Source organism: Sminthopsis crassicaudata, chromosome 2 (assembly GCF_048593235.1).
Source record: "Sminthopsis crassicaudata isolate SCR6 chromosome 2, ASM4859323v1, whole genome shotgun sequence".
Lineage (NCBI taxonomy): Eukaryota > Metazoa > Chordata > Mammalia > Dasyuromorphia > Dasyuridae > Sminthopsis > Sminthopsis crassicaudata.
The window spans coordinates 234,492,287-234,511,303 of NC_133618.1; the positions used below are offsets into that span (position 1 = coordinate 234,492,287).

The 19,017-nt window shown below is 38.6% G+C and overlaps 1 protein-coding gene across 1 annotated transcript in view; it reads right to left on the reverse strand.

Moving 5' to 3' along the window:
- B4GALT5 (beta-1,4-galactosyltransferase 5) overlaps positions 1 to 8,299 on the reverse strand; it is a 103,282-nt gene extending 94,983 nt beyond the window's left edge. Inside the window, exon 1 of the mRNA XM_074288574.1 lies at positions 8,026 to 8,299. Coding sequence (XP_074144675.1) covers positions 8,026 to 8,137 — 112 coding nt within the window. The 5' untranslated portion in view covers positions 8,138 to 8,299. The remainder of the gene's footprint in view (positions 1 to 8,025) is intronic.
- Positions 8,300 to 19,017: the final 10,718 nt, after the last annotated feature.

Here is a 19,017-nt window from a genome sequence, read left to right on the forward strand (position 1 = left end):
ATGAGCAGAACCAAGAGATCATTGTACACAGCAACAACAAGACTATATGATGATCAATTCTAATGGACAGCTCTTTTCAACAATGAGATTCAAACCAGTTCCAACAGTTCAGTGATGAAGAGAGCCTCTACATCCAGAGAGAGGCCTGTAGGAACTGAGTGTGGACCACAACATAGCATTTTCCTGCTTTCTACTGTTTGCTTGCATTTTGTTTTCCTTCTCAGGTTTTTTTCCTAGATCCGATTTTTCTTATGCAGCAAGATAACTGTATAAATACATATACTATATATTGGATTTAACATATATTTTAACATAAGGACTACCTGCTATCTAGGGGAGGAGGTAAGGGGAAGGAGGGAAAAATTTGGAAAAAAGTTTTTCAAGGGTCAATGTTGAAAAACTACCCATGCATGTTTTGTAAATAAAAAGCTTTAATAAAAAACAAAACAAAAAAAGCAGTCACACATGTAGTATATCCCTCCTCCCACCCTTCTAATTCTGAAAGCCTCCTTGAAGTATCACCTTTTCTTTTTTTCTTTTCAAATCCCATGCCCCTTACAGTACGACACAATTTATTATTCAAATTTGTACCAATAATTTTTCACAAGTAAATCTTGTTTCCCCAATGTGTGTGCAAATGCTTATACTTCCCAATCTTGAAAAAGTTATTTAAGTCCTTCAGGCTTCAATCTTCTTAAGTAAAAAAAGAATATTGAAGTAACAAGTTCACCATCTCTTCTAGTTCTAGTAATGTTAGAGGCTTCTTATATCCCTGGCAGCAATTAGCAAAGCAAGGAACAGGGACTTACCTAGAATTTCCCTAAAGAAATGTTCACCTACTTTTATTTATAAAAATGATTTGCCTATACCTTTACAGGGACCTACTGCATAAGTCAAGACACACCTGCAGGTATGAAAATATTGTCAGTTAGCAGAGGATAACTCTGCCCACTGAGCCACATAGTCTACTTGGGGTTTGTGGTAATTTGCAAACATGCCTTGTTCACATCATGATAGGATAACTATAAATATCATTAACTTCTCTAAAGCAACCAGCTCATCTGTTGGCTTCAAATCATGCTTTAACTTTGCTCCAATGTTATCAACTACTTTTAAGTGCTTTACTGACCTAACCTCATAGATCTGCCTCCCTTACTAATTTCCAGTTATAGAGTATAAACGTTTATCACTTGTGGCAAAGTGTGTCCAACCTACTTTTCTTAGTATAAAATTTTTAAAAGCTTTTCATAAGCAAGTAATCAGAAATTACTTGAAACCTCTAAGGAATTTCCACTCTCCTAGAATTTAGCACAAAGCCTTCTAAGCTAGAATCCTTCTTCCTAATTCCCTCAATACTCTCATACCTTTGAACAAAATCTATATGCATAGATTTAATAGTTAGAAGAGACCTCAGAGATCAACTACTTAAATCTTACCTTCTAAATTTTAAGATGAGAATCCTAGAACTGAAATTGATACTATTTGAAAACCTACTTTCACAGATCATCCAACTTTAGCACAATTCCACTAGGAAAGGAATTTCATGCCCAAATCAAGCACATTATTTTAAAAATACTATTCACGAAACAGGTTAACTTTTCCTGGTTAAAAAAAAAAAAAAAAAAAAAGCATCTACTTGGTTTTATAACCCAAAATGATTCTGCACATGCATGATTGAAACAGAAGTTGGCAAAGATTTTCTGATGCAAAAATATTTCATTCCCCTCTCCCAACAAAGTCTATAAAACGAAACTACTGAGGCTTTCAGAGAATATTTTTTCATCTCTCCTCCCTTCCCTCAAAATATTTTGTTCCCAGACTTTACATTTAATGAAGTGCTACAGTTTTGCTAGATATTATAGACACTGTTATATGATTAAATTAGATGTCTATGAAGTTATTCATGTATATTATATCTTGTCTAGAATTGTGTTTAAATAATTTAAATAAATAAAAATATTAGCTATTTTTAGAAATATGTAAAAATAATCTTTAGAAAAGAAAATGATGAATGTTGAAGAGAATGTGGGAAAACTAAAATACAAAAAACATTGTTGGTGAATTTGTGAATTGATCCAACCATTCTGGAACCATGCCCAAAGAGCTGTCAAGTTCTGTATATTCTTAGCAGTGTCTCTACTGGATCTGTATCCCAAAGATATCATAAAAAAAGAGAAAAAGACCCACATGTGCAAAAATGTTTGAAGCAATTCTTTTCATAATAGCAAGGAACTGGAAACTGAGTGGATGCCCTTTAGCTGGGGAATGCTTGAATAAGTTAAGATATATGAATGTAATGGAATATTATTGTTCTGTAAGAAACATGATGAGTAGGATAATTTCAGAAAGGCCTAGAAAAGACTTACATGAACTGATGTAGAGTGAAGTGAGTAAAAGAAAGAGAACACTGTACACAGCAATATGATTACATGATGATCAACTCTAATGGACTTGGCTCTTTTCAACAAAGTGACTGAAGGCACTTCCAACAGACAGATGGATAGAAAGTGCCATCTACACCCAGAGAGAATTTAGGAGACTGAAGATAGATCAAAGCATAGTATTTTCACTTTTGTTGTTGTTTGTTTGCTTTTTTTCCCCCTCAATTTTTTTTTTCCCCTTTCCCCTTTTGATCTGATTTTTTCTTGTGCAGCATGATGAATTGATGAATATGGAAATGTTTATAAGAACTGCACAAGTTTAATCTACATTGGATTTTTTGCTATCAGGAGCATGAGGGGGAGGGAGACAAATTTGGAACCCAAGGTTTAGCAAAGATGAATGTTTGAAACTATCTTTACATGTATTTGGAAAAATTAAAAACTATTAAATATATTAGCTATACATTTCATAGTATATTTCACTGGAAAATTTCCCCAGGCATAAAGTCCAACTATTCTAAAAGCTTTTTGCCTCAAATGAAGAGATACAACAAAATCAAAAACCTGCTCAAGTTATTTGGTTACAGTAAATCAGAGGGAACCTAGATTTCAATTAACACTGCCTTCTTTCCAATAACCATATTCTCAAAAGATAACTTTTCTCCAAAGTCCAGTTTGTTAAACTGTGATTTTTGATCCCATATGGTTAAGTGAATGTGAGCATTTATTATCAGTAAATATTTGATTTATATACACTGGTCATCTAAAAAATTTTTGGGCAAAAAGGGATTGAAAGAAGAAAAAGTTTAAGAAGTCCTGGTAAAGGAAAACCTTTCAACTTTTCTTTCTTTCAAAAAGAGTGTATTATATTGGGGGAGGATGGGAAGCTAGATAGATCTCATTTTGGAACCATTTAATAGCTTAAAACTCCCACAAAGACTTTTTGTAAGACATAATATTGTCGATTACCTAGAATTCATGCCCTAAGTTAACTCTCCTCTAATCTTTTCCAAAACACTTTGTAATTTTAAATCCATACCAGGCGGATCTGCTCAAAGAATCATGTCTCCCCAAGTTCAATGATTTCATCATTGTCCAAGCAGCAGGCCAAGTTCAATCTGAGGAATTTTTCAGCTTCTCAATAGACAATATGTAAAAATTCCTATTAGCTGAACAATCCATCTATATTAATCCTTCATATAACACAGAGAATTTTCTTAAATATCTCTATTAAACTTTAACATAGTAGTTACTTGTACACATCTTCTACAGTATTCTAGATGTTCAGGAGGCAGAGAGTTCAATTCTGTTTTTGTACCATAGTATCTGCATCCCAGATACTATGTGCCTCGTACATAATAAGCACTTAAATGTTTGTTGAACTTCATTAAATTACAGCACAAAAAGTGAAGTTAAAATGTGATTCTCTGCTTTTAGCAGTTTACAAATTCTGTAACCTCAACATTATACCACCATGTAATACGATGGCCCAAAATTTATATTAAGAAGTATTCAATATCATACTACTATTTTTAAAAAAGTCACTTAATTTTCTTCCTAAGAATTATAATCTCTTAAAGGCACAACCAAAATAAGGAATTTCGAGCCCAGATAAATTTTTCTGATAATATAGATAAAATATAGATAAAGTTTTTAAATTGTAAAGAATCTTTACTATACATGTGTAAAGTACTTCTTAGATCTGAGAGAGGCCAAGACTCTTTTCAGTATATTAAGTGAGGCAAAATTAAATATCAATGTGGTGGGCTCCCTAGAAGAGCTAAAATAAACAACAAAATTCTTCTACCCTCCATTTCCAAAAAACCCTTGCTCATGATTTATTGCCTATCAATAGAAAATTGTTTAAAATAGTCAAATACCCATCAAATACTCAGCACAACTATAAAACTCCTTTTTTCTCACCTTGTATACATAGCAGGCCCATATTCCTCACTTAGCCTCATATTCTAATCATATTTTTTTCATTTACTTTCACCCTTAGTTTTCCAATGAAACCATCATGACTAATGAAATCACACTCAACTAAATTTAGAAGTAAAAATGTCTGAATATTCCAGTATTTAAGGTGGGCATTGTCAAAAACTTGGTGTCCCAATATAATTTATAATAGGATATTTCCCAATAAAAACTTGGGAGAGTAGCACTTCTCCTTATTCCAATTTCAGACATCACAGAGCCTTCATTTATTTCATCATCCAGGTCACGTATTGAGCATTGGATCTCAGAGCTTCCACATTAATATTGTGCTACTTATCACTCAACCACATTCATACACAAAAACATCCCCACCAATAGTTTATTGCTAACATGATTCTTAAGGTTGTTTGGCCATTCTGAACATATGAACTACATATCTAAGAAATAAGTAGTCCTTACCTATCTGAAACATATCTGAATTGTCTACAAAACCCAAAAAAAATTAATGAAAGAAAAAACAAAAAGCAACAAAACAAAAATCCAGTAAAGAAATATAGCCAAAAGTTTGACACTTTCTCCCATTTACAAAATTCAATTATATTACTTACAAATTGAATATATCATAAATCCATTTTAAAGGGCAGCTCAATTAAGGCATTTATCCTAAAAATGTTAACCATTCTCTCTTTTAAATCCCTTTCTTCAAGTTATTTTATCCTTAAGGAAAAAAAAAAGTGTCCATCTTATTACTAAAGAGCAGCTCAACAATGCTAAAATGGACATTTGAGATCGTAAGTCCCAAATAAGAAATCCCAATGTAGTAAAAGAAAAAAAAAATAATGAGTTTTTTCCTTGAAAAGGAGACAAAAAAGGTGCAAAGGACTCTTTTTCACCTTTTCATCTTGCAGTACTATGTACAGAATTAAAATTCTAAACTCATCTTTTAAGATCAAGAGTTAAAAAAAAAAAAAAACCCACCTCATCTTTTCTCAGTTAAAAGTAATATGGAAATATTCTGGAACAATTTTAAAATACAAAACTTTATAAAAAAGAGCCACTAATTCTAACTCAAAAAATTTAGTGTTAAGGAATTTAAATCAATCTTAAGTCATATTTCTGTCTGTTTTAAAGAATTTCATTTCCAATCTTTTAAAATAAAATAGGGATTCCAATCAAAAAAAAATTTTTTTTAATATGAGTGATCCAAATATCAGAACCTGAAAGACATGTCACATTACACATAAAAGTTGAGATGAAGTGCTGCCTATTTCCCTTTGTAATAATTTTTCAGATGGCTATTAAGAGTGAAACAATGTCAAATAGGATACTGTACTTTCTTTTCAACTAGTATCTGTAATTACTCAGCAATTCTAGTTCAGCAAACATTCTTATCACTTTCTTCCTTTCCCTCACTCACCTTTCAAAACACACTACTTTGGGTACATTTCCAAAAAATAAGCAATTTTAACCCTACTGAGGCAAATTAATGTCATATACTTTATTTCCCTAAAACATAAAGGATTCTTTAAAAGCACATTTCACACACACACACACACACACACACACACACACACACAATCCCAAGTAGATAATAGGAAACCAATATTAACCATGAGGTAAAATACCTTATTTTATTCAAAAGTGAGTGGGGGCGAATCTCCTCTTTGCTGGAAATTTCTCTTTTCAGCTAGTTCAGTGTTAGCAACAAATACTATACTCCTAAAAAAGCATGTCTCTATAGCTAAAAGGGTCTTCCCATTTTAATTCTTTGTCCCCTTCCTTTGCCCCAAATACTATTTTCCTCCTATCCTAAAACATCTGTAAGTTTTCCACAGTAGCTTCCAAAAAGTGGTTAAGCAGATCTAACCTTTTCTCAGAGTTCACAAACTAATCTCTTAGTGTTTCCAAGTCCACTTCTTAGTACTACTACAAAGTCCTTCTTTGGAGGGTGGGAGTGGGGGTAGGAGGTAGAGGTCTAAGTTTTTTCCAAAGGATAAGATTTACTTTCAATAAGACTTCCATTCTTTTTTAGTAAATTTGCATTTGGCTTAAGAGGTATGACTTAAAAGATGTCTCTCAAGGGCTACCTAACTGTACTGAACTACCCTTAAAAGCCTTCTGCTTCCAATTAATTTCCAAAAGCAGAACAAAATACCTTCTCACCTTTGGTTCACCTAGGCTTTCTCCAGGCCCAAGAGCAAACTCATCTCATAGGTCCAGGCCTACTTCCACTATTCTAGCAAATGCTGATGCAGTGCCCCTAACCTTAGCCTGAAGGGTGAGCAATAGAAGTACACATTTTAAGCGGATATTATTGCTCAGAATCAACCATCTCTCCATGTGGCTGGAAGCATGACTCCCCAAGAGGAAACTGGACAAACCAAGGCCTCTCGGCACAGGAAGGGGAAGGGGGGAGGGGGGCGCGGTAATGTGTGCCCTTGTGGGAGGACAGAACTGAGAGCACTAAGAAATATAGGGCAGGAGATAGAGGACGGAAGGGAAGAGACAAGAGGGGGAATTCAAAGCAAGGGGTATTACAAACGTGGAAGAAAGGATTTTGGAGTCTGGCCAAGACAAAAACACATCGGTCTGTGCGTTTGCCGGAAGGTCCAATGCGCACGGGCAGGGAAACTTGGGGAGGCCGGTGGACTAAGCCAGACCTGCGGGAAGCCGGTGATAGGGTGGTAGAAGGAGGTCAGAAGTAGAAGGGAATAGGAAGGAAGCCATGAAAGGTAAAGAAATTAAAGGAGATTCCAGACAGGACAGGAAAAGGATCGAGCGATAGCCCAGAGGTAGGAGGAGGAGAAGAAAACAGAAGAGGGCTGATAAGCTGTCATTAACAGGGGTTCAAGAAAACGGCCAGCTTTAGGCAAGGAAAAGAGAAGAGAAAAAGGGATGTGGGTAAGAGAGGCCAGAGCGAAAGAAATGAGGGCTGGAAGGGGATGGAGGCGAAGGGGAATAGGAAAACTCAAAAAAAAAGAAAGAAAGGGAAAAAAAGAAAAGAGTAAGAAAGAGAAGGACTGGAAAACGTAAAAGAGTGATCAGGGGCGATGAGAGCTAGGAAGATTGGAGTATGAGAGGAAGGGGCTGGAGGGAATCAAGGAGCAGCACAGAGTTAGAAAAGGGGACTCAAAAGGGAGGAGAGTGAGAGGGAAGGAGGAAGGGATGGGGGTTCAGGAAAAGAGGAAATATGGAGGTTCGGAAAAGGAGAGGTAAGCAATGAAGAGACAGGAGAGGGGATGGGAGGTCAGAAGGAAGAAACAAGGGGCATGAAAGGAAAAGGGAGGGAGATCGGAAAAGGATGGGGGTGAGAAGGGACTGGAAGGATCAGAAAAGGGGAGAAACGAGGGGGTCAGAAAGGAGGGGAGGGATGGGGGGTCAGGAAAGAGAAGGGATTGGAAGGTTCAGAAAAGGAGGGGACCACAAGGCGAAAGGAACGGGAATGAGGAAAGGAGACAGAGGAGAGGGTTTTAGAAGACTAAAGGACCACGGGGTTCGAAAGAAGCCCGAGTCTGGGGGCCAAGCGAGGCGGAGAGTGGGAGGATGGAATCCAGACCCACGCGGAGTGCGGGGTTCGAAGCGGGGTCCGCCTAGCTAGCCCGTTGGCGCGCCCCCCCAAGAGGGCCGGCCGGCGGAGGGGGGCGCACAGGGGCCGGGACTGGGGGCGGTTACCAAGGAGACGCGCGGAGCCGCCTCTGGGCCTTACCTATGCCGGGCGCCACATACACGAAGTAGAGGAAGGTAGAGGACAGCGAGAAGAAGAAGAGAGCGGCGAGCAGCGAGCGGCGCGGGAGCCGCAACCCCCGCCGGCTCCGCATGGTGCAGCCGGCCTGAGGGGGGTGGGGGCCGGCTCCGAGCCGGACGGCGGGTGTGGACGGACGGACCGCACCGCTCCTCACATCGGGGCCGACTCCTCTCCCTCCGCCTCAGCCGCCGCCGCGGCCGCCACCTCCGCCGCCTCCTGGCCGCTCCGTGCCCCCGCAGCCGGCCGCCGCGGGCCGGGCCACATGAACGGGGCGGGGGCCCGAGCCGCCCCGGAGCGAGCGCAGCGGAGAGGGCGGGGCCGGGGCGGGCCAGGGGCAGGCCCCCGGAGGCACTGTCACCAAATTCACCTTCTCCTCCTCTCCGGTTCTAGCCCCCGACTGCGGCACGCAGGGGCCGTCGTCCCCTGGCAGATTACTCACCCTCCCTTCCGGCCCTCGACTCCCTCCTTCTCCTCTCTCCTCCTCCTCCCCCCGCTTTTCTCCTAACCCCCTCCACCACACAGCCGTGATCAGGGAGTGTCGTTCAAATGCTCTTCCCGTGCTTGGGCGCCCCCCACCCCTCAGCCAAGGGGCCGTCAGCAAAGTTCTTTCCCGCTTCTCGTCCACTGCGGCACTCGGGGCTGGGGGCGAACTGGCCGCGCAGCACGGTATCCATGGAGGTTCCCCTTCAGCGCCCATCCTCTGGGCCCGGGAACCTGAGGGATCGAAGAGTAGGGAGCTGAGGTCTTCCAACTAGAAAGTAGCGGAAAAGCCATAAACGCATAGTAAATATCCCCCGCTCTTTCCCACCACCCCTTCCCTTCGCGAAGTCACGGTGGGGGAGGAAAGAGCCAGAAGAGGGGAGTGGGGGGAAAGCAGTCAGGGAACGTCACCAAATTACAAGATTCTGACGACCCTACTTGGCCCGCCTAATGTGTGCTCCGACTGATTCCTGCCCAACCCTCATGGAGCTTACAATTTACCTGCATGACAATACCTCTCCTTCTAAGCAAGACACCCTAGAACCAAAATATCACATTAAAAGAGAAAAGACCCAAATTGTAAAGCTGACTTAACAATAAAGTTCACTCTCAGGAAGAAAAAGACCGACAATGGCTCCCAAAGAAAAATATCGAGGGCAACTGGCCATTCTGTCAACTACAACCAGTAACAAAGTTCCCTGATAAGCATGGTCTTAAACTTAACTTGTGCAATCAACACCTTGTTTAAAATATACCGATGACCACGCCTTCGATGTGTTCAAACACTTTTGTGCATGGCATAATAGGTCAGTGACCCCATATGAAAAACCATATTGTAAATAGAAAAATTCAAAGACCAACAAATAGTAAGCACCTAAATGTGCCCAGTGTAAAAGTCGCCTGTCTGGTATAAAAGACAATAATCAAGCATTTCACAGGCTAATGGGAGGCAAAAATATGAAAATAACTACGAACAAGCTATATACAGATAAAGGAAATAAACGGGGAGGCACTAGATCACTGTTTAGTCAGACCGACATTCTGGGCTGAGTTTCAAGTCCCTTTACTAGCATATAGGGCCTAAGGCAAGTAACTACAGCATCCTAGCTTTATCTGTAAAATGAGGATTACTCAACTTCCTCAGGTCACGCGGTGCAGGTAAAATGAGATCATGTGCAGAAAGCACTGTGTTAAGTTTAAAATGCTATACGAATGACAGGTGCTATTATTATAAAGTACTTCATATTTTCTCAAAACACTTGGGTGTCCATTGTCTTATCTGACCCTTAAAAACACCCTGAAAGCAGGAGAGGCAGGTATCAGGCTTATTTGACCGGTGAGTAACAGCAATGAAATTACTGTGAGTAGGAAAGTTTCCCTGAATAACAAAAGCATCATTTGGCCTCCCAGGCAGTAGTCTGAGAAGAAACTTCTGAACTACGGAAGGACTGTGTGGTATAAGTGGGAATTGTAATTGTCACTGTCCCACTGAGTCACCTTTACACAAGGAACTTTCTATGTGAGGTTAGGTCAATTTCCCTGCCTACAGTAGGAGAATGTCATATTAAATTAATTGCAACTCTAGCATCTTTGCTCTAAGGCCCATTTCAGCTTGAATGTTCTGTATCCTAAGGACCAACCCTAGTTTTCTGTGTTTTAAGCTGGCTCCTACACACATGCTCTAAAGTCCCTGTTCTAGCATTCTGTGCTCTGTATTCTAAAGGTCCTTTTTCTCTCTAATGATAGTCTATAGACTCAGTCTCTCTTTGCTCTTATGCTCACTCTATTTCTGGTGGCTTCCCATAGTACAAACCAGGCTTGCTCAACAAATGCCAATGACCTCTAGGAAGTTTGGTCCGCTTTATGTGGTGTTGTCAGCATCAGCACTAACAGACTTGCTGAGGAAAGAGAGGTGTTTTCCCAGCTTGGATTCTACCTTTTTGGATAAGAGATATACTTGAAAGGGTAAACTGCTCTTAGAATTAAACAGGGCAAAAAAAAAAAAAAAAAAAAAAAAAAAAAACCCTGCTCCTACTCCCTAAAACTTTCCTTACATTTGGACTTCACATTGCAGACTACACCTCTCTCTACACCTGCCATGCAATATTATGTGATATAGTTAATATTGAAATAGTAGCCTTAGATTGTAACTAGACTTTTAGTTCCTTAAATCAATCAGCTTTTATGTTGATTGCCCACGATGAAACAACTAGCAATAAAAGTACAAAGAATAGACTATTCCCTACTCAAAAGGACTTTACATGCTAATAAGTGAGAAAACAAGTGTATATTTGTATATATATATAAAATGGGTTTAAATGTACATATTTTATATAATGTGTATTATACATGCATGTGGAAGGTAAATACAGCATAAATATAAAATGAATAAAAATATATGCATAATAGTTAAAAATACAAGAAGGAGTCAGCTAAGTGGCTCAGTGGATGGAACACTAGACATGGAGTCAGGAAAACGTGATTTCAAATTTGGACTTGGACACTTAATAGCTGGGCAAATCATTCTGTTTGCCTTAATACACTGGAAAAGGAAATGGCTAATCATTTCAGTAACTTTGCCAAGGATAATAGGGACAATATTGGCGTGCCATGATCCACAAGGTCACAGAGATATGACTGGATAACAACAGATATCTAGATATAAATATATTTGAGCACCTAAATAGCTCAGAGGATGGGGCACTGGGCCTAGAGTCAGAAAGACCAGAATTCAAATATGACCTCAGATATTTACTAGCTATGTAACTCTCAGCAAGTCAGTTAACCCTTGCCAGCATAAATAAATGATAAAAGGAAATGGCAAATTACTCCAGTATCTTTACCTAGAAAACGCTATGGATAATTGGTTTGTGGGGAACAAAGAGTTAGAATCGAATAAACAAATTTGGAAGGGATGTCTATAGTAGAGGAAATGAAGGTTTCAAGCAAAAGGTGCCACCTGAGCTGCATCTAAAAAGAAGATAGAGATTCCATGAAGCAAAGAAAAAAAGGCAAGTGGGGTGGCTACTGCAAAAGGTGGGAGATGAGAGTCATTTGTGAGGAACAGGGAGAAGGTCATTTTGTTTGGATTAAAAAGTGTGAGGGGGGGAGAAATAGCCAAGAAGAATGGAAAGAAAGGAAGGTTATGACCAGGTTGTGAAGGGCCTTAAAAACTTTACATTATAGCTACTGAAGTGATCAAGTAGGAGAGTAAGACTGTCAGATTTGCACTTCAAGAAAATTACTTTGGCAGCAATGTGTGGACTAGCCAGGAGTAGGAAAAGATTTTAGGGAGAGCAGTTAGTTGCAAGAGTCCAGATAAAATGTCATGAGAGTTTGAATTTAGAAGTATCTCAATGAGAGGAAAGAAAAAGTCAGATATTGAAGATAAAAACTAAGATTTGAAAAAAAAAAAGAAAACATTTCATAATAGCTAATATTTATATATTGCTTTAAAATTTTCAAAGCACTTTATATCTTTTGTTTCATTTTATCATACCAACCCTGTGAGGTAGGTGCTATTACTCATATTTTACAGAAGAGGAAACTGAGTCTGAGAAAGATTAAATGACCTGCCAGAATCACTCCAAGGGTGCTTTGGGAAAGATTCAAACTCATATCTTTCTCATTCATCCACTATTCTTGCTACTATATCACCTAGCCTCCCAGATCTAGCCCACTGCACTGCAACCAGAAGCATTTAAGGAATGTTAGATGAATGAATGTGGGCAAAAATATGCAATTCTGAAATAACCTAATAGTATACTCTAATTAAACTTTGATTTTTTGTTTTAGGTCTTCTACAGGGGTCCCAGTGCCCCAGCATTTGTCCCTTTGTACCATATTGTAGTATAGTGAAAAGTCCTGGATTTGGAATCAAAAAAACTCTGGATTAAATTCTTAGTATCAATACTTATTAACTGTGTGACATTGGACATTCTACTTATCTTTTGAACTTCAATCTCTTAATCTATAAAATAGGGCTTTTCCATTCAAATCTCTCTCCTATTAAGTAAAGAAATAACTGAGTTCTTGAAGGTTTTGCCAACAGATTTCAAATTTTGGCAAATCTAATGAAGCTAAAAAGACTTCCAATATGAACCTGCCAATCATCTGTGTGTGTGTTTGTCTTCACTGTCTATTTGTCCAATAAAAAGGCAGAAAAACACACACACACACACACACACACACACACACACACACACAACTGGCCATTGGGTGATGAATATTTCATTCCTCAGTTGAAGTTTCTTCCGGCTTAAGATTCCATGTTTTTACCATCCTTCCAAACTATTTACTATAGCATCTTCATTCCCAAACAGAGGAAATATCAAAATTGATGAAACTATAGGTTTTTTGAAGTTTTGAAGAAAATGAGGATAGTAATCCCTACACTACTGACTGCATTTTGATAAGAAAAAAACATTTTATAAATTTCTGACAAGTGATTTACAAAGTGTTCCTAGGTGAATTGTGAGCAGAGCCTTAATGATGGAGTATCCTTCAGTGCCCTCAGAAAGATAAAAGAAAGAGAAAAGGTATTCAAAAACATAAAAATAATTAGAGCAGCTTTTTGTGGTAGCAAGCAAATATATGGGTGACCATATATTTGGGAATGGCTAAATATATAGTATATAATAGAATATTATGCTAGAAGAAAAATTGAGAAGATTTATATAAACTGATGCAAAGTGAGCAGAACCAGGAAAATTATACAATAATACTATTAAAAACAGCTTTGAATCTCTGCGGAATTTTTTTTTTTTAAATACAGCAACCATATTCCAGAGGACTGATGCTGAAACATACTATCTACCTACTAACAGAGAAGTGTTGGATTTAGTAGAAAGAATGTGACATCTACTTTTTTGGACATGACCAATATACAAATTTGTTTTGCTTTTACTATGTGTATTTGTTTTCAAAAGGTTTTTTTTTTCTTCTCCTTACCACATGTGGGGAGAGGAAGGAAACAAAAAGAGATCTTTGTTTATTGAAATAAAATTAAAATATTTTAAAGATGAGTAAGCTTTGAATAAATAGGAAGGAATAGGGCTCATCAGGCAGAGATAACATTATACAAAACAAAGAGAATAAGCATGAATTTTGGGGGCCCAATGAAGAAATTGCCCTGGCTAGGTAAGTAGCTTATTTTAGAAAAAAGAAGGGAAAATAACATAGCTAAGGTAATGTGGTCAGATCTTAGAAATTTTTGAATACTTAGTAGAAAATTGAGAGATTATCAAGTTAGAGAGGGAAATGATAGGGATGTTAAGACTTGTGATAGCATGCTCTAAGGACAGGAAAGGAGACCCCAGCCAAAAGCTAAAAGGTCCCTAGAATAGAACATACATCCAATGTAAGCACCTGCTTGTACCTATCAATATACTCACACCCACAGAAAACATTGCCATCAGCCAGATAACTTTCATAGAGAAAAGATCACAGTAAAGAATAGTACAAACTCAGCCACAGTAGATGAATTAGGCACAAATGCAGTTCTCTGAGGTTCTGCTCCAGGATTCCAAAGGAAATGGAAAAAACAAAAAACAAGACTATAAGAATCAAACGGAAAAAACAAAAAAGACTATAATGACCAAACTTTGACCTTGTAAAAAATATATTTTTTCCTTTTCATTGAAAAGTTGAAAGACTATGGAGAGGGAACATATACTGCCAGCTTCATTTGGTACTTTTTGATTTGTCATTTAGTTTTTTGGGTTTAGCTTTTTTGTGTTTTGTTTTGCTGAATTACTTTATTCTGCCCTCTTTCCTTTTTACACTGTTTCAAGCGATGACTAGGGAAATAGTTTTCTATAACAGTCAGGCTGGTCAATGAGAGCCTGGTCCATAGAAGGTGGACAATATCTTCTGGCTGATACCAACCTGCCTAAAGTCATAGTAGTCATGGTCACATTTGTCAGGTAAGGCAGCCTGACCACATATCCGGTGCTGGTATTGCTTCTGTCTCCATCATATTTTATTGATCTTAGGGGCGTGAGTATCTGAGATGGAATGAAAGAATCAGCTAGCTGAATCTACTAGCACCAGCAGTAATTAAGGAAGAGCCAGCCCTCCCAACCAAACTGCAAGGCCCAGCCCAGAAGTGCCTTGACTCAGCAGCCATGATTTGATGCCTTACATGCAGGACTGTGGCTCACCCACAAGTAAAATTGGTGGAGACTCTAAGAAGGAAGAAAAGAACTCGAATTACTTCCTCAGAGTAGGGGGTGGCCTGTTTTATCAAAATCACTTTCAATTTGAGCCTACTCTTCCCCAGTGCCTGAAGTATACAAAAGGGAGGGTAGGCTTCCAATCTGGAACGTTTTCAACTATTAATCTTGTTATACTTTCTCTTTCTAAAAGTTACTTGAAATCAATTTATTAAAACTGATAATAGGTATCAACTGATTATTGATATTGTAGACAACATATCAGGTAAGGACTCATGAGCTACAAGAAGAGAAAACTACCTCAAATCATTTAGGGTTTTAGCTTGAAGGTAAAAGTGACAGCAACACTCCAAGGTCCAATCTGAAGCTCTGAAGATGGGCTGGGAGATTGAGCCCCAGATGGGCTTCCTGTGCACATTTAGAAAGAATGTGATATAAAGAAGCATTCAGGTGACACAATGGATATTATGCTAAACTTGGGAATCAGAAAGACCTAAGTTCAAATCCAGCTTTGAACACTCACTAGCTAGGTGACTCTAGGCAAGCCACAGAATCTGTTTGCCTCAGTTTCCCCAAATGTAAAATTGAAATTATAACAGTACCTGTCTCCCAGGGTTGGTGTGAGGATCACATGAAATATTTGTAAAGTGCCTGGTACTAGTAAACACTATATGTATGTGTATATGTATATGTGTATGCTTTTTTCCCTTCCCTTCCCTTACTAAGGTCCCCTCTAGATCTAACTTTCTGTAATTTTCAGTATAAGGTTTCTTACCACTTTGTCATTCTAGGTACTTAGAGGTAACCAGATACTAAAGAGGATAGAGCATTTGATTACATATAGATATAGATATAGATATATAAATTATAATACACACAAATTATATATCATATATATTTCTAAATATTTCTAGCTATGTATATATATTCCTAGATATACATATATAAAGAAAACCTCAGTCACTATATGACTCTAGGAAAGTTATTTAATCTATCTCAGCCTCAGGTTCCTCAACTGTAAAATGGAAGATAAAAATAGCCAGCCCCTCCTCACAGAGTCATTGTAAGGATGAAGAGAAAATAAAGCATATGAAGTACTACATCAACTGTTATTATAGTCACTATGTCATGAGGCCCCTCCTAGTGATATCATCCTTTGCTGCTATAATCAGGCACCTTAGGTAACTTAACCAACCTGATACGATTGAAGAGAAGATAACAAAGGCTTCCAAGCTTGGATTTGTGGTATGAAGAAGAGAGTCTGGTCTCCGGCCACCTGCTGCCTGTCCTCAGTGCCAAGTTCATGCAAATGGAGCAATGACTTTCAAATACCAGAGTAGAGCTCTCTCCTTATCCAAAGCCTTGGATAGGAAAATAGTGTCACTTCTGAGGGATGATGTGGTCTTAAAATATCACCTGCTCCAGACTGGCGCCAGGGCCAACCGTCCCAGCACAGGGATTCATTTTGTTAAAAATGCTCTGCTGCTCACAGGTGTCTGGGAGAAATCAGAAGTTACCACAATGTCAGTAAAAGAACAACAGCTGTTCCTTTCTTTCATGCGTATCTCCTGTTCTCCTACTCATCCACACTAGGCCCTGGGAGAACAGATTTAACCAGCAAGGAAAGAAGTAAAACTAGACTTAATTAGATTTCCCTAACTTCTGCTTCGATGTTCAGGAATGAAGGGCTGCTATTATTACCCAGAGAAATAGGAGCTAAGATTAAAATAAAGGAGTAAACCCATGGCCATTCAATTCAGAAGTCTTAATTGAGCCCTTGCAATAATAACTTATAATTTTACAGTGAGTTTATAACTAAGAGGCTTTCCTTACTGCTTTTCCCCTGCAGAGAAAACAGTTCAAGTGTTCTTATTCCCATTTTACAGATGAAGATAGAGCCACTTCAAAAACAGCAAAGTAACTTCAGTCACCAAACTCCTAAGTGGTCAGAATAGGGATTTGAACTCAAGATTCCTGATTTTCAATCCAACACTTTCAATCATACCAAAAATTGGGGGAAGACTGAACAAATTGCTGAATATCCAATTTTTTTTTAGGCATTCTCTTCACTGCCATTCTAGCCTTCTCATCCTATGAAATTCCAATCTATAAGCTTTGGGAACAAAGCTTTGGAGGCTTATTCTCTGGGCCCTTTTCAGATTTTGAAGATATTAATGCAATAATCAGGCTGTCTATCTGTTATTACTCACTCTAGATCAGGAGTTGTTAATCTGGGCTTTCCAAAGTGTTTATAAAGAGATTTCAAGGAAACTTCAGGGAGAAAACATGACATCTTTGTTTTTGCTAACCCCTAACTGAACTTAAAACTATTTCCTTCTACTATAAATGAAGGCAAATAAGTATTATCCTGGAAAGGCCATAGGATTTTCAGACTGCCAAAGAGTTCCATGATATACAAAGAGGTGAAGAACCCCATCTTCTTGTAATCTTGATATGTTACTTAGAGCCATTTGTCCAACCCCACTCATTACACAGATAAGGAACTGAAGCCAAGAAAGTTACCTGTATAAGGTAGTCACACAGTTAAGAAAAATCAAAAATAGAATTTGAACCAGGTTCTCTGACACCTCCCTGAAACCATCCAGGCTTCTTTTGATTGTGTGTCCCACTACTTTCTCCTCCTATTCAAATCTGTCTAGTTTCTTGCCCATCCACAGATATCCAAGATGTCCCAAAATACTAACTCAACTACCCAACTGCACATCATAGTTGGGCTAAGAGACATGACATTCATTCTTTTCTTTTTTTATTGTTTCTATGACTAAGTCAATATCTTTTAAAGGTTGTTGATCTCACCAAAGAGATAAGGTTTGTTCATTCAAGCTGAGTACTATAAAGAAAATTGGAAAGACAAGTCAAATGAGGCAAAGGGAAGGAAACAGAATCAGAACATACATGTGAACTATTACATAAAAACAAAACTATGGAGTCCACAATCTTTGAGAGGAGATGCAAAGCAAACTATTCTTATTTTGCTAAATTATGCATTTTAATGTCAATATTTCTGATTATGTTGTTACATTAGAGTTTTCCCCTTTATTATGGTGGATTGTTGATTAGGTTCAATGAGATTATTAGGATGATAATAAAATAGAGGGTTTTTTGGTTTTTTTTCACAGTCATATTCCATACCCAACATAACCCTGAAAATGTGGCAGGACAGAACTATTTAAAGGATTCTACGGAAACAGTATGATACAATGGAAAGAGCATTGGTTCTAGAATCCAGAGACCTAAGTTTAAATTTCAAACCTAATATTTTTTTCAATAAGTCACCCTCCCTGGGCCTCAGTCTACTCATCTTTAAAATGAGAGGACTAGATTAAATGACTCTGGGGGCCCTTCTACTTCTTTATCTGTGATTTTAGGATGTTTTCCTTTCCATATCCATCTTTCCCACAACTACATCCCAGGTTGAAGAAAAAAAAAAAAAAAAGATTCTTGATGCAGATTCCTAGACATGGGGATATTCTGACCTGAATACTAGTCCTGACTTGGCCAATAAATCACTATGTGATCTTCCTCTTTGGATTGCAGCTTTTTTCCTCTTTCAGAGGGGGTTAGATTAGATCTCTAATTTTATAGTTATTGTTTCTATCCTCTTTTTTGAAGGATACACTCATGTGAAAACTTTGAGCAATTTTGTTAGCCCTAAGAAGTCCCCTCTTCCCTCCCAGGAATGTCCCAACCCCTGGAGATTGAAGGGCTTCGGCTTTAAGTTTACCCTACACAGACCTGGACCTCTGTTAAACCTGAGGAGTGAGGGAGTGGTCAAGTTCAGGGACTCTTGGTTCAGAAGGATCACGTGGGAAAAGGCTTAGCTTGATTTGGCCGAAACCAAACATGGCCATTTGCCCTCTTGTTTCTTCTCCCTGGAGCATGTTGTTCTGGCTGGGATGACACATGCAGGTCTGGAGCAAGGAGAATGATTTACCCTTGGGCCTTTCTTCTCCCATCCACCCCACGATCCAGGAATAGGCCAGGGTCACCTTCATAAAACTCACCCTGAAGTCTGATAAGCAGTCACTATTTGATATTTCAGCCTATCCAGGTTCCTAGGTGACTTTTGCTCAGCGTTTTGCAGAGCCCAGCAATAGGGACCTTATGTACCTATAAAGAAAGCAGGAAGAAGATGATGTCTTAAGGGTCTGAAGCTTTCCAATCTCTCTAACAGAGCCATCATGAGGAGGAGACCGGTGATACTCTTGCCTTTGAAAAGTACATAAAACTGGAGGGAAAGAAAATATAATTGAAATATGCATGGATTGTCCCAACTAAT